The 23,368-nt window shown below is 38.0% G+C and overlaps 4 protein-coding genes and 1 long non-coding RNA gene across 5 annotated transcripts; 4 read left to right on the forward strand and 1 right to left on the reverse strand.

The window, feature by feature from the left end:
- The first annotated feature begins 1,649 nt into the window (after positions 1 to 1,649).
- Positions 1,650 to 3,057, forward strand: LOC112737522 (uncharacterized). Its single transcript, XR_003168991.3, has 3 exons — positions 1,650 to 1,850; positions 2,077 to 2,177; positions 2,461 to 3,057. It is a non-coding gene; the product is annotated as an uncharacterized lncRNA (long non-coding RNA).
- A 3,761-nt stretch (positions 3,058 to 6,818) lies between these two features.
- On the reverse strand, positions 6,819 to 9,587 carry LOC112737523 (autophagy-related protein 8C-like). Its single transcript, XM_025787461.3, has 6 exons — positions 9,319 to 9,587; positions 9,117 to 9,164; positions 8,303 to 8,358; positions 8,170 to 8,222; positions 7,639 to 7,757; positions 6,819 to 7,099 (listed from the first exon to the last, which is right to left on the reverse strand). Exons 2-6 carry the CDS (start codon positions 9,151 to 9,153, stop codon positions 7,002 to 7,004), a joined length of 363 nt encoding a protein of 120 aa, XP_025643246.1. The 5' UTR covers positions 9,154 to 9,164; positions 9,319 to 9,587; the 3' UTR covers positions 6,819 to 7,001.
- Positions 9,588 to 17,367: 7,780 nt separating this feature from the next.
- LOC112732827 (uncharacterized) lies at positions 17,368 to 17,799 on the forward strand. The gene has a single exon (XM_025781634.1). The coding sequence runs from the start codon at positions 17,368 to 17,370 to the stop codon at positions 17,797 to 17,799; it is 432 nt and encodes a 143-aa protein (XP_025637419.1).
- A 204-nt stretch (positions 17,800 to 18,003) lies between these two features.
- On the forward strand, positions 18,004 to 18,840 carry LOC112732828 (uncharacterized). The gene has a single exon (XM_025781635.1). It carries the CDS (start codon positions 18,004 to 18,006, stop codon positions 18,838 to 18,840), a length of 837 nt encoding a protein of 278 aa, XP_025637420.1.
- Positions 18,841 to 20,939: 2,099 nt separating this feature from the next.
- LOC140177465 (uncharacterized) lies at positions 20,940 to 22,271 on the forward strand. The gene is made up of 3 exons (XM_072210577.1): positions 20,940 to 21,122; positions 21,477 to 21,996; positions 22,234 to 22,271. The coding sequence occupies exons 1-3, from the start codon at positions 20,940 to 20,942 to the stop codon at positions 22,269 to 22,271; spliced, it is 741 nt and encodes a 246-aa protein (XP_072066678.1).
- The last annotated feature ends 1,097 nt before the right edge of the window (positions 22,272 to 23,368 follow it).

The raw sequence follows: 23,368 nt of genomic DNA on the forward strand, positions 1-23,368 counted from the left end.
TTAGACGTAGAAGAAAGTAAAAATAAAAGGGTAATATTTCCAAATACGGAAACATATTTAAGTTTTTAAAAGTTAACCAGAAAATGGAAGTATATAAATGATTTTGAGTCAGATAGATAGTAAAAATATTAAATTCAAAAATAAATAAAATAAATAATTTCTTTTTTTTTTCTTTGAAGAAAACAGCTAGAATAGTTGATAGATTTAATAGTTAAGAGCCAGAATTAAAATATACATAATAAAAAATAATTATTCAAATTATTTTTTGATATTTTTTAAAATCAATATATTAGTTATTTAAATTTTAAAATATATAAAATAATTTTTTATATTTATTTTTTTTAGATAATAAAACTTTTTTCAATTTGATTCGAAAAGTGAAATATAAAATAATTTTTGAAAAATTAAAAAATTTTAAAACAGTTATTTTGATTAAATAGACTAAATTAAAAGAGACCCTATTATTTAATGAAGAATTGAAGATAAACATTTAAAATTATTTTATGTTTTTTAAAATTTTAAGAATTAAAATATCTAATATTAAAAATTTTAAGAACTAATTTAAATAATTATTTAAAAATAAAAAAGAAGGATAAGTGGTATAGATGGGGTGGCTGATCTGAAGGTGGTCACTAACTCGCTGTCACTTAGCTAAAAAAAATAAAAAATTTAATTTTAATATAGAATAAAGTATATTTGTTATTATTAAAATTTGTCAAAAATTTTAAAAATATTTTAAATTTTATTTTATTTTAATTTTGTCTCAAAAATTTTCGCTTTAAATTAAATATATTTCTAACAATTAAATTTTAAAAAATTTAAAACTAATCCAACAATAACTAGGGGTGGCAATGGGTAGGGTAGGGTTTGGAGTCAACCCTAACCCTACCCGCGGGTTGAGATTTTTATATAAACCCAACCCTACCTACCCGCGGGTTGAGAATATCTCAACCCTAACCCTACCCGCTCTTAACCCGCGGGTACCCGACCCTACCCGCGGGTTACAAAAAAAAAGCAACGTTATTATATAACTTGATGATAATTTAAAATAGAACTGACTTTTATGTAAAAAAAAGTTTATTAAATTATTAATTAATGATCTTCTTTTAATGACTAAAGATCTTTTGTATTTAGTGAGAAGTCTTTAGTTCAACATCCACTTAAAATATATTTTTTTATAAGTATATAACATATACATATATAGAGTGCGGGTTGGTCGGGTAGGGTTGAGGCTCAACCCGCACCCTACCCGACCCGCACGAAAACCCTACCCGCACCCTACCCTACCCGTTGCGGATCGGGTTGACAACCCTACCCGATCGGATGGGGTCGGGTTGGATACCCGCGGGTAGGGTACATATTGCCACCCCTAACAATAACGCATGATAAAATATATTTAATTTGTTTGTGTTAAAAATTATTTTTGTGAAATTATTCTTGATTTGGTCATAAATTTTTTAAAAAAATTAGTCGTTATAGTAAATTTGATACAAATTAAAAAATTTTAAAAACAAATTAATACAAAATAAAATTTGAAAATACTTTTAAAATTTTAATAATAAAAAATATATTATTATTATAAAATAACTTTATATATATTTAATTATATATTATTATATCAATAAAGATAATTATCTACTATATTAATTACGTAAAAGACGGACGTGGGTGGAGCATCTCCGAATCAAAATAAAAAGAAAGAAAAGTGGTTTGCTTTTTGGTTTGCTTGTGATTCATTCTAATTCCGTATTCATTCCAATTTTCCCATTCGCTTCCATCATCACCCCCAACTATTTCTTGAAAAGGCTTCGACCCCACCACGCTAACGTTCTTCTCTTCTCTCTCCAAAGGTACTCTCTCTCTCTCTCTCTCTGGATCTCTCTCTGTTCTTGAGTGATACGTTGCTTCTCTGGTTTATCCTTGCTTCCTCAATAACTATTCTCTTCCATTAACAAGCTTCGTTCCCTTTCTCTATCAAATTCTTCTTCTCTCGATCTCTATTGAATTTTCCTCCAAACAAAACTCTTTGAATTGATCATTAACAGAGCTCGTGATTATATGAAATCCACCTCACAGATTCAGATTTGAGATTCGTTACTCGGATTCTTTCACTCGTCCTCGCTTTTTTTTGGCGTTGAAATTTTTTATTGGTAAGCTGTCACAGTCCACACTATTAGGTATATCTCTGACTTCATCGTTGGTTGATTGGACTGGATTTGATTTGATTTGATTGTAATTTTCTTTTTGTCCCCTCTTGTCTTCTGTATCTTCATTTAACTAATCTCTTTTTCAATTAGTCATAATCATATATTATATTTGATTGGTTACTTATTGTTGCATAATTGGGCGCTGACCGTAGAATTTCATGTTATATTATTGTTGATTATTTATTGTTGTATATTATGTTATTGGAGTGGCTCTTAACTAGGGTTAATGTTTGGAATCAAATCAAAATTACAGAACTTGGAATTGATTATGGGGAGCAACAAGGCACCAAGTTGGTCTGACCAATGGGGAAGTGGTGGATTTGGGAGTGATGACTATGGTGATGATCACCATAATGAGAAGATGGACAAGAGTGGGAGCAGCAAGAAGATGGCGGATGCGAAGGCGGTAGCATCGGCCGGGATGGACAAGGCCAAGGCAGCCGCGTTGGTCGGAGCTGACAAGGCCAAGGCGGCTGCCGTGGTGAGTGCCATGAAGGTGAAGAGTGGCACCTCTGCTGGCCTCAAGTGGGTCAAGAACCAGTACCAGAAGAGGACTTCCAAGTGAAATCATGATGACTCATTCTGTTCACAAAAAAAAGCGCTCAAAGTGTGGTCTCAAACTCATGCTTTATTATTGAACATTATATATCTTGGATAGTTTTTTCTTTTTAAATGTCATTGTTCTTTCATAAACTATACTGAATTTTTATTCAATATTGATTATATGGTGTGGCTGTAATTTTAGAACAATCCGGGTATATTTGTTTATAAATGTAGGGTGTTGACGAGTTTCACTCTATGACTCTATGTTATGTTGGAATGCTTAGTAAACGAATTTTTATAGGATTAATACCGTTTGGTGTGGCTTTCTTCTTGACTAGTGGATTATACCCTCCAACAATGCTACAAAATTAAAATTAAGAAAAATAAAGATATATTAATAATTTGGTTAATGATTTATAGGAGTTGATATGTAGTGATCTATGTGAAATACAACCCAATTCTCATGTCATATATAGATAATTATAAAAACAGAAATATGTGTAACTGTGAAACAATGACATTTCGTTGAGTTATAATGTCATATAGAGATAATTATAAAATAATTTTTTTAACTGTTTTTAATGTTTTTTAATTATATAAAATATTTAAAATTTTTATTTTAATAAATAATAATATATATTATTTTTAAACTCATTTTAAAAATGTGTTCGTACTTCATAAGTTTAGATACACTTAAATACTATCAGAAATAATAACGTGTCCAATTTTAATTTTTTTTATATTCTTGAGATAAGTTTAGAAATAATATATATTATTATTTATTAAAACAAAATTACCTTGAATAATTTATATAATTTAAAAACATTAAAAGCATTTAAAAAAATAATTTATACCTTAATATCAATAAAATATCAATATATTATAATTTATCAAAATAATGCTTAATTTCACCAATATTTTTTTTTTAAACAAAGGAAACTCAACACAATAAAGTGGATCATACAAAACCAGAAAATAAAAGAAGTCTATCTACACAAGAGTTATCAATTCCCTTGGCATCCCCACTAATGCCATCAACACCCACATGGATCACTGGACGTCCATTCTTGGTATCTCAAAACCGTCTTGTGTTGTTTTTTCTCAACACCTGCTTCTTTATTCTTGAAAATTCTATCGTTCCGTTCCCACCAGATGTTCTAGATCACTGGAAAAAACTCAGTTAGCCATTTCCTCTGCTCTTGTTTTTTACTGTACATTCCAGTCCAACTTTCAAATAGCCCTTTCATGGTACCAGGAACAGTCCAAGCTGTACGAAAATACCTCAACCAAGTGCACCACACCTGCCATGTAACCTTACATAGAAGAAATAAATGCTGCATAGATTCTATCTCTTTTTTACACAGAACACAAACATTATCACTATTAGGAATAACACCCAATCTGCTCAACCGCTCCTTGGTGTTAACTCTACCAACTAGCACAAACCATCCAAATAGCTCCACTCTCGGAGGTACCACGCTTCTCCAAATTACACTGGTGAAACTATAGCTTGTGATCTCATCCGTCAGAGTTTCCGATTGAATGACCTGCAAAAAGGAACTAGTAGAAAAGACACCCTTCTTATCAAACTTCCACACAACATTATCCTCCCGATCCGTTGATAGCTTAATTGGCCTTAACCTCTCATGAAGTTGATGGACTAGTTCCAACTCCCATTGGAACAACTCCCTCCTCCATTGAAAGTTCTAAATCCACTCTAACCCATCCCAAAACCCACAATCCCGTATCACATCACCTTGTTGGTTTGAAATGGAGAAGAGTTTTGGAAAGTTCGTTTTCAGAGGACCGCCTTGAACCCAGTTATCTTCCCAAAACAGGGTACTGCTTCCATTCCCTGCCTCCATTGCCAGGCCACTAACCATTTTTTGTTGTACCCAATGTTCTTTCATATTCAATTGGTATATGTCTTTCCAGGGCCCTCCATTTACCGGTAGGGGCTGGTATGCTAGCATCGCATTCGGGTTCAAATTATAACATGAACAAACAATTTTCTTCCACAACGGATAATCCTCTTTTGAAAATCGCCACCACCATTTAAACAGGAGCGCTGTGTTTCTAAGCACTGCATCCCCAACTCCCAAACCCCCAAACCTTTTTTGGTGCCTGAACCAGCTCCCACTTAACTAGGGGTATATCATAATTTCCATCCTCCTTACACCTCAAAAAACGCCTCTGTAATGCAATCAGTTTATCAGCGACTGCCTTCGGCATCTTGTACAGACTAAGGTAGGCTATTCAGCACTGATTTAATTAGGACAAGCTTACCTGCCTTGTTGAGAACCTTCGCTTTCCATAAACTAAGCTTCTCTTCCACCTTATCTATGATCGGTTTCCAAGTCTTCACCAGGCGCGGGTTGGCTCCTAAAGAAATCCCAAGATATCTAACAGGTAAGATAGCTTGCTTGCACCCCAGTATACCACATGCCTGATCAACCCATCCTTGCTCGCAGTTTATCGAGATCAGATTCGACTTATCAAAGTTGATACTCAAATCAGACATCAGCTTAAAGCACCTCAACAGCCTCTTATAATTCACAATCGTTTCTGTCTCCGGAGAATTTCACCAATACTTTATATTATACCATCTCCTGCATTTCATAAAAAATTAAAACTAATGTGTCGCCATGATTCGATATCACTGCTTCATAGGTGTCCAATATTGATGTAGACATGTAGTTGTTACAAGCAGTTGTTGGTGTAGCACATTCAAATCTTCAATTGCTAACAGAACTCTATGAAACTTAAATCTTCTAACAAAGGATTCGTGCTACGATTGGATCATTTACTCACACATTTGATAATGTACAAATTTCCCACAGAACTATGATTGCTGTCTTTTCATAGATGAAAATTATGTTGAATTGTTGATGATTATTTTTGGTTATGTTATTCACAACTCAGAATGGAAATTGATTGAAAGGTTGCACGTAGAAAGTTAAACAGAAGTTAGTGTTCTGCATGCGGAGTTCCATGTTATTTGGAGGGGTTTGATTCTTGTTTGAAATTGGAGTTCTTGTGAGATACCATGTGAAACAGATTATTTAGAAGCATTTTTAATAATGCACACAAGACAGAATACTAATACCATTATCATTATAAAAAGGGACTTAGTGCGTCGATTTAAGAGACTATAAGTTAGAATTGAAAAGCAACATTAGTTTGATTTAGATAACTGCCAATTGTGTTGATGATGGTATAACCAGAAAAACTACCTCGAAAGTAGTACAATATAAAGAATGATTTTAGCCTTGGAATGAACTTCATCATCTTATTAGCTTAGATATAAATCCAGTCAATTAATTTACCTTTTTCTTTTGTTTTTTTTTTCTTTCTTTCATTTTTAGTGTGTGTATATATATTACTATGCATGAATGTGTGTATGATAATTGATAAAAGTTATCTCTCATATATTAATTGACTTAATCCATTTAATTCATTTTTAGACTTATCTAAACTGATTTGATCTATTAATCAAAACATATATAATTTAGGTGGGTTAAATGTTTCAGCTAAAACGTATCCAAACCAGAAGTTTATGTGGTGAGAAAGAGAAATTGAGTTTAGAATTAAAATGATTTGTTTTAAAATAAAAAAAATAAAAATAAAAACTTTCTTTTTTCAAATTTATTTCCAATTTTCACTTTTCATTCGGCTTTACTCTTCACCCAAAAATTCCCTTATTTTAATTCCCTTGAAATAAATCCTCTAAATTTTTTAATATTAAATATAATATTTTATCATTTAATGTCTTTTTACATGTTTTATTTTAATCTCACTTTAAAATGTATAATAAAAAATCACTCTTTACAACCACATCAATTAAAAATATTTAAGAGAATCCATTTTCATAATCCTATCATTATATCAAATAGTGTAAACTTTTTTTTTTTTTATACTATCAACACATTCAAATTAAATAAATAAAAAACAAAGATCGGGTGTTAATTCTAAACAAAGAAATTGCTTTTCATGTTTTTTTTACTTCTACGCTATGAAATTTCATTCTTTTCTCCAAATGAAACCTTCAACTATTCCAAGAGAAAGGCATAATCATAAGGCAATTTTTCAAATAAGCTGGAGTACACATACCATTATCACCAAATTAAGTTTAATAAAACTTTACATGAAACGATTCAACCCAGAGAATTTACAATTATGCCACCTCCTTCACATTGGGCGACTTTTTAGGAAGTTCTATTCACATGGTTTGCCTCTCTCCATTAGTTGATTTCAGATTATCACACCAAATGTATTTTCCCCACTGTAAGTCATGTACAAGAATCCATCTTCATCCTTATTTTCCTCATAAATCGCAGACATAATAGCCGCTACACAAACAGAAAATCACGGCTAAGATGATAAAACCAATAAGAATAACCATTGAAAATGGGGTAAACTACTCTCATCTCCCCTTTTAATTGACCAACTTACACTGGCCTCATTTATAGTTTATTACTAACATGATATAAGCTTATTTTCAGTTATTTAAGTTGTTCAATAGCGTTTTGGAATTACAAAAGATATCATTACAATGTATGTGACTGGGGAGTCTTAGAACAATGGAGTTTTCTCTGTGTGATCTCAAAGTTACGGGTTTAAGATGTGGAATCAACCACAGATGTAATTATCAAGTTAAATTACCTACATTATACTCTTTGGATGTGGCCCTATCCCAAATCCTGTGTTACCACATACTGCTTGTGCACGGGACTTCCTTTTGTATCATTGCAAAGTATGTGTTATGTACACAACTATTTGTTATTAAAAATCTTAATTGAACAAAATAAATATGGTTTACCCCTTGGAAATAAGTCAATAACAAGTCTACATATACTATCACATACACCCAAAAAGCAATATATATTACCAGTTGGTGGCAAAATGTTCTTCACAAAAATGAAGATGGCCTTTTCTGGACTCAGCTTGATTCTCTTCCGCACCACATAAACAAACTGTCCGACAGTCAGATCAGCAGGAACCAGATACCTACAGTCATCCAAGAGGAATTAATATTTACCATGAAGAATGAGGAAAAAAGGCAATGAAAGAAATCAGAAACAGAATCCACAGAACATAATCAAATATTCAGACCAATGTTCCAATCAGCGTGCTATCTTATCATACAGTACATTATACCATGTTAAAAAATGAGTCAAAAGGTGTGCTACTTCAAGAAAATTTTAGTTTAAGGCCACAAGGGGAAGAAACCGTGAAACCGGCAACTTATACAGGTTCCAGCCAAACCCCAAAGAAACACAAATAAAAAGCTAGTTTCCAAAAGTGCATATATTTTTCAAATTTTGACGTAGAAGCTGTTTGACATTCAAAGTAATTGAGTTTAATAAACTGTAAAGAAATTACAATTGCACTTATAATCAAAGGTAATAAAAAAACTAACTTTTTCTTATCAATTTCAGGAACATCACTCTTCTCTGCCCTTTCAACAATTACCTACACCAAAACAGTAAGCCAAATTAATAATCAAGAAATGAGATTACAATGATTGATGCACACAGTAGAGAGGTCATTACTGGAATTCTATCAGGATACTTCTCTCTTATGCGAGCTGCCTCAGCCTGCCTCCTTTCTGCAATATAAATGTTTGCACAAGTTACAGAACATCGTTAATAATAACAATAACAATAACAATAACAATAACAATAACAATAAAGGTTTAGCTAACATGTGCCGAAGAGCATATAATAAACTTAGTATTAGTAGAAAACTTTAGATGTTTCATTTAATAAATACAAAACAAATGCATTGAAAACTTAAATTTTTAATAATTTCAATGAAAACTTTCTTAATTTGTAAACTTAACATGTGTCCATAGCTAAACCCTAATAATAAAAATACAAGCACATACCAAGAGTTATTTTACCATATGATGAAAAGAAAAATTCTGAGCAGCAATAAAAGAATAAATAAAAAGGGTATGATTTCTGTTTTGAATAAATAAATAAATAAATAATATCCACCGGGGGAAACAACAATTAACCCATCACATGACCTAATAGCTAATAGAGCAGATTAGCCGTAAAGAAAGTATAATTACGTTCTTCAACATTGTTTATACTTATGCATTAATCAAAGAGAGAAAAATAAGAAAGCTAGCACAAGCACAAGGACTTTGCTGAGTTTAGTAAAAGTTTCTATAATAAAAACACAAAAAGAGCTTATTTCTCATCGGAGGGCACATAATGGAGCTCAAAATTACACAAATTTGAAACCCTAATAAAAATCGAAACGCAAATTGCAATTCACAAAAGAGATAAAGCATGCAACGTATTACAACCCATACAAGGAAAATTGAAGAAAACAAAAGGAGAACAGAGAGAATCGAACCAAGTGGGTGTTCCATCTTGAACGAGCTCTTAGCCATGGCAAATAATTCTGCAGCAGAATACGCGCGGAGAAATTCAATCAGAAATTAGGGTTTGAAAGGATAGCAACGATCGATCGAGGAAAAACAAAAAATAATTTAACAGAAAAGAGGAATGAAATTGGTTATGTTAGGGATATTAAAAGGGAGTAATTAATCGCTTACCAATGGGAGAGGAAAGAGAGAGAGAAGAAACCGAACTTAGCTGTAAGCAAACGAAAGCTTGTTATTCTAATTCCGTGGTGTTTTATTTGTTCATTACTCATTAGGTTTTGAAAACCTCTGTCAGCTCTTCTCACATGGCCACAAAATAGAAAACCTTTGCTTAACGACACCGTTTCTTTTTTTTGTTTTTTTCACACTATCCCAATACCCAACCGGCTAAGGAGTAACGCCTCGCTGATATTAGTGATTTTTTTTTTGGTAATAGGGCCGAAGCCCAAAAAAGGAAAAACTATCCACAAGGTGCTATATGGGATGTATGAGGAAGTATAGGGAGCCAATGAAGTATTTATACAATGTGTATAATACGGTATACGGATGTTCGATTTAGTAGGATATCAGATGTTTATTATTTCTGGTATTCGGATGGTTATTCTGGATAGTATGGATGTATTGTGTTTGAGAAATTAGTAATATTTTATCCTGGATGTTTATTTTTTAACTCATATTAGACCAAATAAATAACTTATTGTACACATTGTACAAATACTTCATTGACTCCCTAGTGGAATTCAGGATGTATACATCCCTTTTACATCATCATCGAGAATTTGTTCTAAATTTTCAAGAGGATTATAAAAAAACTGAAACTCTTTAGTTTTGCTTAAAGCTAATTTTGCAAGTGCATCAGCCGCTCTATTTGTCTCTTTGTGAGTATGTCTGAACTGAAGTTTTCAAGGTCTGTTTTTAATTCTTCGAATATCTTGAAGAAGCAGATTGTAGCACATCTCTCCTGATATGAGTGATTTTTCTTGCACAGTTCGAAGCTCCGGCATGTACTCATGTGCTTTGACTTTTTACAAAAACAAATTATATTTCACCCAAAAAAACAAAGGGGCCTTAGCCTAAGTATAATTTTTATTTACAAAGTTTTCAACCCCATTTTTTTATATAGATCAAAACTCCCAAAGGTCGAGTAAATAAGGGTGATAAACGAGGCAAAATTCGTTGAACTGATTCACATAACTCATTAAAAAAGATTGGTCAGAATAAAAATTTAAAACTGCAATAATTAAAAAGTTCGTCTAACTTGTACTACCTAATCTGCGGATTTCAGTAAGATGGGACGGGTTTTTTCGGTGGGTTTTTTTTTTTTTTTAATTGAAGATGATAATTGAAGATGTTCTAAGTTATAATTTAAATTATGTTTTATGTTTGATTGATTAGAGACTTGAAGATGTTTAATTATATGTTTTGGACAATATTTGTTTTATTTTTTATAATGTTGATTTTATTATTTTGTTTCAAAAATTTGGTTAATGATTATGTTTATTACATATTTAGAATTATAAAGATTTCAATATTTATGAATTTAGAAAGTATAATTTTTTATCTTTAGAAATTATAAATTTATTTAAATGGTTGTGAAATATTGTTTAATATTTAATAATTTATTAATAAAAAAATAAAAAATTAATTAAAAAAAATTTGCAAGTTTAATCCGCCAACCCGCCATTAGACAGGATAAGAGAGGAATTCAAAACCACCTCACTAGATGGGGTAGGACGGGTCAGCCCACCAAATAGTGGGCTTTTGACTGAGCGGGACAGAATAACTTATTTACCATCCCTACCAACAAAAAAATGAACGACTTACAAACCAACAATCGAAGATCAAAATTTTTCTTACGACAAAAAAAATTCAAAATTTTCACATATATTTAGCTTTTTAGCAAGGTCAATTAAGAAGATAATTTTTTAGTAACAAAAAAAGAAAGTAATTTTTTTTTATCTAACATCAGTTAATTTTTAAATTTTAAATTCTATATCATAAAATTTTTTAGCATTTCAATATATTTTATTTATGTTTAAAATGTTGACAACACATAATGTGACATTCATACACATATTAATATGTTAACTTCAATTTTTTTTGTTGGCATCTCCATTAATGATATTAATCCGAATTACTGACAAAAAAAAAATAGACTAAGTTAAATCGAGTTATGTAAAATTTAAACTTGGCTCGTAACTTAACTTATTAGCAAATGAGTTTAATATAAAGTTTAAATTTAACTCAATTAAAGCTCATTAATCGACTTAAATAGTATAAATTAAATATAATTTGTATACATTAAAACTTTAAAAAAGTATATGGAACTAAGAGGTTACTAACAAAAAACTAAACAAAATCATATTAATTTATATTAATAATTAATTAATTTTAAATTTTTTAAATTCAAAATTTAAAAAATTTAAAATTGATTAAGTAAACCTAATTAAAACCTATAAAATCTTCCTCTTCTCTCTCACATTAACCTACCAACCTCCAACAATCACATACACAGACCCCTCTCTCTCACCGTCAGGCCCTCTCCGCCTCCCCACCGCAACCTACTCCTCTTCTATCACCGACATCTGGCTTGTTGGATTCGCCATCGTCGACAAGAACCGCTTCCCTTTCGTGAACCAGATGTGTTACCGGAGTCGCCGTTGCAGTTGGAGTTGAACTTGAGCTCGATCCCTAAGACGGCGGCGATTTCGGGGAGTTGAACTTGAACTTGGTGATAAGATTTTCCTCCTTCAGTTGTTATTCAACTCTGTCTGACATATTATGTTATCTTTAGTTGGTATTTGGTAATATGGATGATGAGCGCTAACCGAATCGTTGATGCTGCAGAGCAATGCTCTGGGATATTAGGAGAAATCAAGAAGCATGGAACCAGATCCAGTTGCTGAGTTGGATGGACATTGTGGGCAAGTGACACTGTTGCACATGGATCCATACAAAATGGTTACTGGGGGTCCTCATGATGAGTATGTCAATGTATGGGAATCTGACACCGGTGTTCATGCAAATTTCTTGTTTTGCTATACTGATAGAAAGAGGTTCCTTGAAGAGACTGCAAACTACACACTTGATCTTAGTCAAAAGGAGTCCTTGAACAATTATAGAAATATTAAAAAAATATTCATTTAATATAAAAAAAAACATCCTAATACTTAACAAAAGAAATATGTAATTATATCTTAGCAAAAATAATTAAATATCTATAAAATTTAAAAAAAATTATGAAATTCTTAAAGAAATCGAGACTTTTACATTTGTAATACAAAAAATTCGAAAAATATATAAAAGAACATCCATTTAGTATGAAAAAGAAACATTCTGATACGTAGCAGAAGAAACATCCATATATATTAACTCGTAGAGATTTTGAATTCACCTAAAGGTATTTAGCTCTTTTTTGGCTAATACCATTTTGGTTCCTAGCATTGTTGTAAAACTTTATATATATAAACTTTTCACATTCTTCTATTGTAAACAATTTAGTTGGATTCGTTGTATTTTCATTCATCAACTACTTAACCTATAATAAAATAGATTAAAGTATGAGCCTAAACCCGTTTGATTCTCTCAAAAAAAAAAAAAACTATTATGTTTAGATATAAAAATATTATATATACACACAAAAAATAATAATTATGTATTTTAATATGTATATATATTTTGTATTTTAAGTGGTTAACTTTTTTTTTATATCTAAAATAATTAATTAAAAAATAAAAAAACAATAAAATTCAACTCAAAACTACCCAAACTTTATTAGGCAATCTGTATAGATAATGTATTAGCTTAATAGTATTAGAAGTTAAAATTGCACAATTAGTTAATTATGCAGTTAGACAGTCAGAGAATAAGCTAAGCTGGCACACCAACTACTTGTTTATAAAAGGCAATATCTTGTAACTAATTCAGTTAGCTTGCTATTCATCACCTCTCTCTCTCTCTCTCTCTCTCTCTCGCTCTCTCTCTCTCTCTCTCTCTCTCTCTCTCTTTCTCCTTTTCTGTGTGTCATTTTCCTTCTTTGAAGCTCAACTTCTGATATCTTTCATGGTATCAGAGCTTCAGATCCATGGCAACACCTTCTACTGTGCAAGCCTCAACTCCAACGATCTCAAGAGCAACAGCGATCGCCAATTTTCCTACAACAGTGAAACTTATTGAAGACAATTACAAAGTTTGGAAAAGATAAGCACTTGCATGCATCAAATCAAGTCGTTTGCAAAATCATCTCAATGACAGCTCAATTATATCAAGATTTAGCGCTGAAGAAGATCGTAGCAATAAAAAATAGTCACAAGAATTCGAAGATTGGGAGCAACATGATGAGTGTCTGATTACGTGAATGTTATCAAGAATGGATGAAAAGTTTGTGAACAAAGTAGTTGAGTATGCCTACGCGTATGAAATCTGGAAAACGCTGGAAGAATATTTTGTTGCTCACCTGAAATCAAAAATCAAATATCTAAAAACACAATTAAAAGCAATCAAGAAACACAGATGCACGGTCTCAGAATACATCTTGAATATCAATAAAGTAATTGATTCTCTAGCTACACTTAGAGCCCCTCTATCTAAAGAAGAGTACTTTGAACATGCTTTAGGATGTTTGAATGAAGAATTTAGTGCTTTTATTACAATTATTAATGCAAGATCTGATCACATGGCCACAAGTGAATTTGAAACTCAACTTCTTGCACAAGAAGAGGTAAATGAGAGGTTTAAAAGATATGAGTTAGTTCTGGCACAAGCTAATGTAATGCAAAAGAAACACACTAGCAGTGGTGCTTATGGAACCTATAACAGAAGTTATGGAGGCTTTGATCGTGACTATGGCAGAGGCTAAAGAAGAAGAGGTAGAGGAAGATATTTGAGAGGTGGTAATAGTGTGAGGGTACTAGAATCAAGGTGGCAGGACATATTGTCAGCTATGCATCAAATCGGGACACACAGCTGGCAATACTATAAGAGATTCAATCAAAACTACCAAAATTCACTTTTACAACATTCACTAAATCTTCCTCCACCAAATGTATCGTTTCATAGCAATGCTGCTGATTTGGAAAGCACTTCTACCTCCAACTCACCCCAAGCAATGCTGGCAAGCTCAAGCACCACTAACTTAGGATGGTATCCAGATTTAGAAGTCACTCATCATATCACCTTTGATCAAATGGATTTTATCACTAGCTCAGAATATGAGGGGACAAAACAGGTTTATGGAGGTAATGAAAAAGGTATGTGTATTGCCAATATTGAACGATCTAAGATGCATTCATCTATCTCAAACCATACCTTTAAATTATAAAACCTTTTACATGTTCCCACCATTTCAAAGAATCTTGTGAGTGTGTCAAAATTTGCTCTAGATAATGAAGTCTTTTTTGAGTTTTGGCCTTATGTATGTACTGTCAAATGTCATGAGTCAAGAAAAATCTTACTGCAAGAGAAGCTTGAGAATGGATTGTATAGATTTGATAGAATTCAAGTTCTAATAAAAATCTGGCCAGAAAATAAAAAACAAAGTTAAAATAAGCTCAATAGCTATGACTAAAAATTACACCAATAATTACTTATTGTTAATTGTCTGAGTTAATCTGAACTTATTTATTTTTTGAGTTAATAATTGACTTATTGTTTATTGATATTAATTTTCTAAGTTTATTATTATATGAGTTAATTATTTTTTTAGTTAATTAGTATTGTATTTTCTGATTTATTAGTTTAGAAATTATTGAATTTAAATATTTAAAATTATATATTAATTTTTAAACAATTTTTTTAAAAAATTTAAAATTTAAGTTTACCATCGGTTAAATATGTCGGTAGTTATTAATTTAATTATTAATTAACAATATATTATCATCGAATTTACCGGAAAAAAAATCTGACGATAAAAATTACTAGCGAAAATTTTTCAACGGTAATTAGCGGCGGACGAAAAAATCTGCTGGTAAATAATTACCAATGAAGTTTATTCCAATGATAATTCCGATGATAAATATATTACTGACAGATTTTTTTATAAATTCGACGGTACTCAATGTTTTTTTGTAATGTAATGATTGCATGATTAATTCAAAAAAAGCTGTAACTTAACAATATAAGAAGAGATAAAAGCATCAACAAAAAGAAAAAAAAATAAGAAAAGAGCAAAAATACTGTTCCGAGGGTTACCTGAAACTGGAGGTCGATCTCGGATGAGATCTTCTGTACTGGTCGGTATCGACGTGTCCGGCTGGTGAGTTGCGACCGGAGCTGTTGTGTCCGACTTGTTGGCTGGCTGCACTGTTGATCCTTGGTCACCGGAGGGTGGGGGGTACCTGCAAGAGACTCCGATGCTTAAGTTAGCACGGGTATTAAGCAGGTTTATTGTAGAATCAGAGTATGAGTTATATTTGGGTGCTCTAGTGTATTTATAGTAGTGTGGGCTGATCTTTCTGATAAGATAAGTTAGTTATCTTATCTTATCTTATCTTATTTTGAGTGAAGTCAGCTTATCTTCAAGGGAACCATCTTTATCTCTATAGGCTTGGATTGCCTTTGGATTTGGGTCGTATTCCTCTATTTGGGTCTTTTATTGGGCTTTCCTGTCGGTTTGGCCGACCTCTTTAGGAAGAGGTCGGGTAGCCTGATTTGAAGAGGTCGGTCGCTTTGTCGCCAATCATTCCAAGTCGAATAACTCGACCCAGGATATGAACAAATACTAAACCATTTTATTCATGGGAGTCGTTTTTTTTATTGAACTCATAATTAATACCAGTTTTTCTCTTTAGACTTAATAAGTATTTTCATATATATCTTTGAGTTAAGTCTTAGGACAATTTGATTTTTTTATATAAAGGAAAAAGCTATAGGCATTGAGAAAAAGTTTAACAAAAGTCATGAGAAAAAAGGGTAAGATATTAAGAAGAAAAACCATTAATAAATATATTGTAGTTAAGTCATTAATAAATATATTTTTCAATAACAAACTAGGCATACAAAAAGGATGACATTACCGCTTAGCTTGTTTTGCGAGAACTAGTTCACATGTCCGGTTTTTAACAATCAATATTAACCTTATTTAGAAGGCGGATATTTTCATGAAGATTTTATAATTGTCTTTATATATGTAAAGATGTATTTTTTTATTATTATATGATAAATTATAAAATTTGATTTGATATGTTATAAAAAAAAATTTAAGTGTGACCAAACAAATAAAGTTACTGTTACGGCCTGACCCAAACTAAATGTGGGTCGGCCCGACCCGGGCACCACCCAACCCAAACGGTTAGGAGCAAGGCGCCCGTTCGCCGACCCGGACACGCGTCCCTGATAGCTTCGTTACAGCTGTGCAGGGAGGTCTCGAAGAAGGTGGGCCTGTCCTTGTAGGGCCCACCTCTGGCACGGTATAAATGGGGAAGGACCTACCCTTCCCTCAAGGTACGTCACATGCCACTCTCCTCATTCGCCTGCACACTTCACTGACTTGAGCGTCGGAGTGTCTTTGCAGGTGACACCCCCTTCCACATTCGAAGTGCTCGGGACGTCGCTTACCCCAACCCGGTGACGTACGACCAGGCGAGATCTCCCCCCGCTTCAACCAGGACACCAACCCGAACCGTCCGGTACTCGACCTACCGAACATTGGCGCCGTCTGTGGGGATCGCCTGAATGGAAGTAGTACAAGGCCCTGGAGGAGCAGGGCGAGAAGCCGAGCAGAGAGGGGAACCTATCGTGGCGTCCTCGGAGGAGCGCACAAGATCCCCTCCTCGACGAACCACACGATCCCTTGAAAGACGCCCCTTCGGGGGGACCGGCAACAACAGTGCCAGGATAATGCAGGAACTGCGTCACAGAATGCAGGACCTAGAACATCGACTGGCAGATCGGGAACATCGCCAGTGAACACCCAAATCAGGCGACTCTCGTTCTCCCCCAAGAAGCCGCTCCCGACGCACACCTAGCCCAAGATCCGAATCTGAGAGCCCCAGGGAGGAAGGACGCACAAGGAGGCACCGCGACCCCCTCATATATGTCAGGCACAGGAGGCGGCGTGCCACAGATCACGCCACGTCAGATCGTGACCGGGAAGATGGTCGACGAGAAGACGACGAAGGGAGAACACGGCGAGCACGCGGACCAGTCATAGTAGGCGCGACCCCATTTCATCCTTCCATCCTCGAAGTCCTGCTGCCAAAGCACTTTGACAAGCCAACGAACATGAGGTACGACGAAACCCAAGACCCACAGGAGCACCTTACGGCCTTCGAGGCCAGGATGAACCTGGAGGGAGTAGGGGACGAGGTAAGGTGCCGCGCTTTCCCGGTCACCCTCGCGGGACCTACGATACGGTGGTTTAATAGCCTCCCGCAGGGCTCGGTGGCCAAGTTCTCGGATATAAGCCATGCCTTCTTGGCCCAATTCACTACCAGGATAGCCAAGGCAAAGCACCCAATCAACCTGCTTGGAGTGACGCAGAGGTCCGGTGAACCGACAAGAAAATATCTGGATCGTTTCAACGACGAGTGCCTGGAGATCAATGGACTGACCGACTCAGTTGCCAGCCTATGCCTGACAAACGGTCTCCTAAATGAAGACTTCAGAAAGCACCTCACGACAAAGCCAGTGTGGACAATGCAGGAAATCCAATGAGTAGCCAGAGAATACATCAATGACGAAGAAGTCAGCCAGGTCGTGGCTGCCAATAAATGGCAACCCTCCTATAGTCAAAACCGGCACCACGGAAGCGGAGAAAGGCAGAAAGAACACGCCAAAGACGGCGGTCCGAGTAAGAATCTCAGGCCGTTTCCTCGCGTCGGAAAGTTCACCAACTACACTCCCCTCACCGCACCAATCATGGAAGTTTATCAACAGATAGCCGAAAAGGGGATCTTGTCGAATCCCCGACCACTAAAGGAGCGAACAGGGGGGAACCGGAGCCTCTACTGTGACTATCACAAGGGCTACGGGCACAAGACTCAGGACTGTTTTGATTTGAAGGACGCGCTGGAGCAGGCAATTAGAGATGGAAAGCTAGCCGAGTTCTCCCACCTCATTAGGGAGCCGAGGAGATGGAACTGCGACCACGAGAGCGAGGACGGAACACGGGCAGCAAAGCGGCGTCAAGAGCCGGAAGAGAACGACCACGGCCTCACCATTGTAAACGTGGTAACAGCAAGAAACGCGGCACCCAGGTCGAAGTCGGCACATAAGAAGGACGCCAAGGTCCTCGCGGTTTCCTCATCCTCCGCGCGAAGCACCAAGAAACTCCCATCCATCTCATTCGGCCCGGAGGACCAATGGTTTGACGAGGTCGGGAAAAGCCCTCCCGTGGTCATAACGGCCAGAGTAAGAACCGGTCTCGTCAAGCGGATCCTCGTAGACACGGGGGCAGACTCGAACATCATATTCCGCAATGTGTTCGATGCTTTAGGCCTAAGAGACGCCGACCTACAGACTCACCAGCACGGCGTCGTAGGGCTCGGCGACCACTTCATCAAGCCGGACGGGATAATCTTCTTGCCGACCTCCGTGGGACAAGGTCAGAGGAGAAGAACAGTGATGGCCGAGTTCGTGATCCTACGAGACTCCACCGCTTACAACATCATCCTAGGGAGGAAGACCCTCAACGACCTAGGGGCAGTCATCAGCACTAGGATGCTAATAATGAAGTTCATAGCTGAAGACGGGTAGGTAGGGTCCGTAAAAGGAGATATGGAAATGGCAGTCGCTTGCGACAACGCCAGCCTCTCCTTAAAGAAAAAATCTAAAGAGGCATCGGGGGTGTTTCTCGCCGACCTGGATGCCAGAGTTGATGACAAGCCCAGACCCGAACCAGAAGGGGACCTGGAAAAGTTTAGGGTCGGGAATACGGAAGAAAAGTTCACGTTCGTGAACAGAAACCTCCCCCATGAATTAAAAGAGCCTTTGATGAAAATGATCAGAGCCAATGGCGATTTGTTTGCCTGGACGCCAGCCGACATGCCGGGGATAGACCCCCGACTCATGTCGCACCACCTAGCCATAAGGCCGGAAGCCAAACCAGTGGCTCAAAGGAGAAGAAAGATGTATCAGGAAAGGGCAGAAGAGGTGGCCAGACAAATGGCCAGCCTCCTCGAAGCGGAGTTTATCCGGGAACTGGACTATTCGACCTGGCTATCAAATGTGGCCCTGGTAAAAAAGCACAATGGGAGATGGAGGATGTGTGTGGACTACTCCGATCTCAACAAAGCATGCCCCAAGGACTGTTACCCCCTCCCCAACATTGATGCACTCGTCAATGCGGCCGTGGGGTACCGGTATCTGAGCTTCATGGATGCTTACTCTGGCTACAATCAGATACCGATGCACCAGCCAGACGAAAAAAAACGGCATTCATAACACCAGGAGGAACCTATTGCTACAAGGTGATGCCTTTTGGCCTAAAAAACGCGGGGACCACGTACCAGAGGCTGATGAACAAAATATTCAGCGATCTCATTGGCAAGACGGTAGAAGTCTATGTGGACGATATCCTTGCAAAGACCACCCAACCTGGTGATCTCATAAGCGACCTGGAGAATGTGTTCGCATCCCTCCGACAACACGGCATGAGGCTCAACCCGCTTAAGTGCGCCTTTGCCATGGAGGCTGAAAAGTTCCTGGGATTCATGATAACCCAAAGGGGAGTGGAGGCCAACCCTGAAAAATGCCTAGCGATACTCTAGATGAAGAGCCCGGGTTGTATCAAAGACGTTCAGGGATTGGCGGGAAGGTTCACCGCGTTGTCCTGGTTCCTCGGTGCATCGGCAGCAAAAGCCCTGCCCTTCTTCAACCTGATGAAGAAGGGAATAGCATTTGAATGGACTCCCACGTGCGAGGAAGTATTCAACCACTTCAAAGAAATCCTAGCAGCACCCCCGGTGCTCGGTAAGCCCAGAGCCGGAGAACCACTCTACCTATACCTGGCCATAACAGAAGGAGCGCTTGCAGCGGTGCTGGTGCGGGAAGAAGGGAAAGCCCAGCAACCAATTTACTTTGTGAGTAGAGCACTACAAGGGGCAGAACTTAGGTACAGCAAGCTGGAGAAATTGGCATTAGCACTCTTGACCTCTTCCCGCAGACTACGACAGTACTTCTAAGGTCACCAAGTGGTCGTGATAACGGACCAGGGGATTCATCAGGTGCTCCAAAAACCCGATTTGGCGGGAAGGATGATGACCTGGGCCATTGAGCTATCCCAGTACGATCTAAGCTATGAGCCCCGACATGCGATTAAAGCGCAAGCAATGGCAGACTTCCTAGTGGAAGTAACTGGAAATCTAACCGAGGACGCGGACACATGGTGGAAGCTCCATGTGGACGGAGCCTCCAACCAGACGTCCGGGAGCACCGGGATCATCTTAGAAAGCCTGGCCGGAGTCATCTACGAACAATCGATTAAGTTTGAGTTTCCCGTATCGAACAACCAAGCAGAATATGAAGCCCTCCTGGGGGACTTGGTACTAGCTCGGGAAGTCAGGACCACGAGGTTGGAAGTATGCAGCGACTCGCAGGTCGTCACCGCACAAGTAAATGGAAGCTACCAAGCCAGAGACTCGCTGCTGCAGAAATACCTGGAGAGAGTCAAAGAGCTGAGCAAACAATTTGAAGAGGTCACGGTCCAACACGTCCCGAGGGAAAGGAACATACGGACAGACCTCCTGTCCAAGCTAACGAGAACAAAACCTGGAGCTGGCAACCGATCCCTCATTCAAGGCATCACCAAAGAACCAGCAGTTGCCCTCCACCTGACCAAGACGAGCCCCTCCTGAATGGACTCCATCGTTGATTTCTTGCAAAACAGCAAACTCCCTAGAGATGAGAAAGAAGCCAAAGCATTGAGAAGGGAGGCTGCCAAGTACACGGTCATACAGGACCAGCTATTCAAAAAGGGACTTAGCCAACCTTTACTGAAGTGCCTACACCCCGGCCAGATGGACTACGTGCTCAGAGAGGTCCATGAGGGGTGCTGTGGTCACCATATCGGGGGCAAAGCCCTGGCAAGGAAGCTCATCTGAGCTGGGTATTACTGGCCGTCCATGATGAATGACTCTAGAGAATTCGTGAAAAAATGCGCAAAGTATCAACAGAACGCCAACTTCCACAAGGCACCAGCTTCTGAACTGAGCCTACTGACGTCCTCCCGACCTTTTGCACAATGGGGAGTCGACCTCTTGGGACCCTTCCCGGTCGGCCCAGGGCAAGTCAAGTACCTCATAGTCGCCGTCGACTACTACACCAAATGGATAAAGGCGAAACCGCTGGCCAGCATATCCTCATCCAATTGTAGAAAGTTCATGTGGAGGCAGGTGATAACCCATTTCGACATCTCAGAAATCATCATCTCGAATAACGGGATGCAATTCGCTGACAAGAAGTTCGCAGAATTTCTCACCGACCTAGGGATAAAACAGAAGTTCTCCTCGGTAGAACACCTCCAGACGAATGGGCAAGTGGAGTCTGCGAATAAGGTCATCTTACTGGGCCTCAAGAAGCGGTTAGACAGCAAAAAAGGTGCACGGGCAGATGAACTCGCCTCGGTTCTCTGGTCCTACCGAACAACCGAGCAGAGCTCCACAGGAGAAACCCCTTTTCTCCTAACGTACGGGGTTGATGCGGTGATACCCATGGAGATCAGCGAGCCGAGCCCACGACTACTTCTGACAGGAGTAGAAGAAGCAGTGGAGAAAGACCTGGTAGATGAGGCCAGAGAGATGGCCCACTTGTCGGAGGTAGCACTGAAACAAAGAATGGCCCTGCGCTACAACACCAAGGTGCTAAGGAGGGAATTTGAGGAAAATGACCTCGTCTTACGACGCAATGACATCGGTCTTCCGACCCCAGGAGAAGGAAAGCTGGCGGCAAACTGAGAAGGTCCCTACAGAGTCAAATAAGTGCTCGGCAAGGGCGCATACAAATTGGAGAGACTCGACGGCAAAGAAATCCCGAGGACATAGAATGCAGGTAACTTAAGGAAATTTTATTCTTAGCTCGAGCACGCCAACCAGGCGACCCGACGAGCTCAATGATTTACTTTAACAAGCTCAATAATTTACTTTTGTCAAGTGCCTACCATGTCAGTATACTTGTTAATTGACGATTAATGTTTACTTGTCTAAATTCTCCCACCAACTATTTCCCAATATGTATCCACACATCATGTTTTTCAACGCATGGCAAACGAGACAACGATACGGCAACCCAGGATTGATCACCCCGGGAGCCAAACAAATCAAAGCCATAACAAATGGCCGCGATAATAAGACCGACTTGGTTTCGCCCAAGTTACCAACATAACAGCAAAATGGACACAAGCAATAAGTTCACACCGGAAAAACGGTAACAAAACAAAAGATGCTACTAAACAAACAAATAAAGGAGATAATCAGAAGCCGACCAAGCGACTATTAAAATATAACAAAATAAGTTTTAACAGTGTTCTACAGCAAGGTCACAAATACATGCAAAAAACATAAGGCACAAGAATTCACTTTCGGGGCATGTCAACTATCTTGCCGCCCTGGATCGTTTTGAAGACCCCAATGGCCGACGTATCGAAATCGGGAGCCAAGACCTTCACTTGAGCCCTAAGGGCCTCCTCGGTCATGAAGATTGCATTCTTTCCCTGCTCCTTGACCGCCCTATGTTTCTTTTTGAGCTCCTCAACCTCAGCTTGAGCGGCTTTAGCCGACGAGATGGCCGCGTCAAGCTCCTTTTCCATAGCGACCACCCGACCTTGTGCGGCACTAAGCTGGCTCTCTAGAGTCATCTTCCGCTCGGTTAAACGGGAGACGGTGGCATCGAAAACCTTCAATTTCTCCTCGAAAGACGCAACCTTCTCCTCGGCATCCTTGCACCCCTTCTTAGCCGCGGACAGTTGTTCCTAAAGCTTTTCAACCTGGGCTTTGAATTCGTTGTTGGCCTTGGCAGCAGTTTTGAGTTTCCTTCGTAATGACTGCATTCCCGACAACTCGAACTCGGCCTTCCGAGCTATTACCGCTCCGCGGAGAAGCGTGCGATACATCCACCTCGCCTGCCCCGCGAGCTCGGTGCCAAGAAAGTGATCTTCCATGCCAGGGATCAGCTGGTTGTCAATGAAAGCCCCAGCATCGAAATTCCTCTCCATCACAGTGAGAGTTCCTTCCGGGCTGGAGGATGCCCTCTGCCTCTTGGGAGTAGGGATAAGCCTCAGGCCATCATC

This window comes from Arachis hypogaea, chromosome 13 (assembly GCF_003086295.3).
Source record: "Arachis hypogaea cultivar Tifrunner chromosome 13, arahy.Tifrunner.gnm2.J5K5, whole genome shotgun sequence".
NCBI lineage: Eukaryota > Viridiplantae > Streptophyta > Magnoliopsida > Fabales > Fabaceae > Arachis > Arachis hypogaea.

Excerpts from the sequence above, each read along its gene's own strand:
- LOC112737523 (XM_025787461.3), bottom strand. The coding sequence starts at position 9,153 with ATGGCTAAGAGCTCGTTCAAGATGGAACACCCACTTG. Across the intron at positions 8,223-8,302 it reads AGTATCCTGATAGAATTCCA|GTAATTGTTGAAAGGGCAGA; the intron begins GTAATGACCTCT and ends GTTTTGGTGTAG. Across the intron at positions 7,100-7,638 it reads GAACATTTTGCCACCAACTG|CGGCTATTATGTCTGCGATT; the intron begins GTAATATATATT and ends CTGTTTGTGTAG.
- LOC140177465 (XM_072210577.1), top strand. The coding sequence starts at position 20,940 with ATGGACTCCATCGTTGATTTCTTGCAAAACAGCAAACTCCCTAGAGAT. Across the intron at positions 21,123-21,476 it reads TGGACTACGTGCTCAGAGAG|GTGATAACCCATTTCGACAT; the intron begins GTCCATGAGGGG and ends ATGTGGAGGCAG. Across the intron at positions 21,997-22,233 it reads CTTACGACGCAATGACATCG|TGCCTACCATGTCAGTATAC; the intron begins GTCTTCCGACCC and ends ACTTTTGTCAAG.
- LOC112732827 (XM_025781634.1), top strand. The coding sequence starts at position 17,368 with ATGAGGTACGACGAAACCCAAGACCCACAGGAGCACCTTACGGCCTTC.
- LOC112732828 (XM_025781635.1), top strand. The coding sequence starts at position 18,004 with ATGGAAGTTTATCAACAGATAGCCGAAAAGGGGATCTTGTCGAATCCC.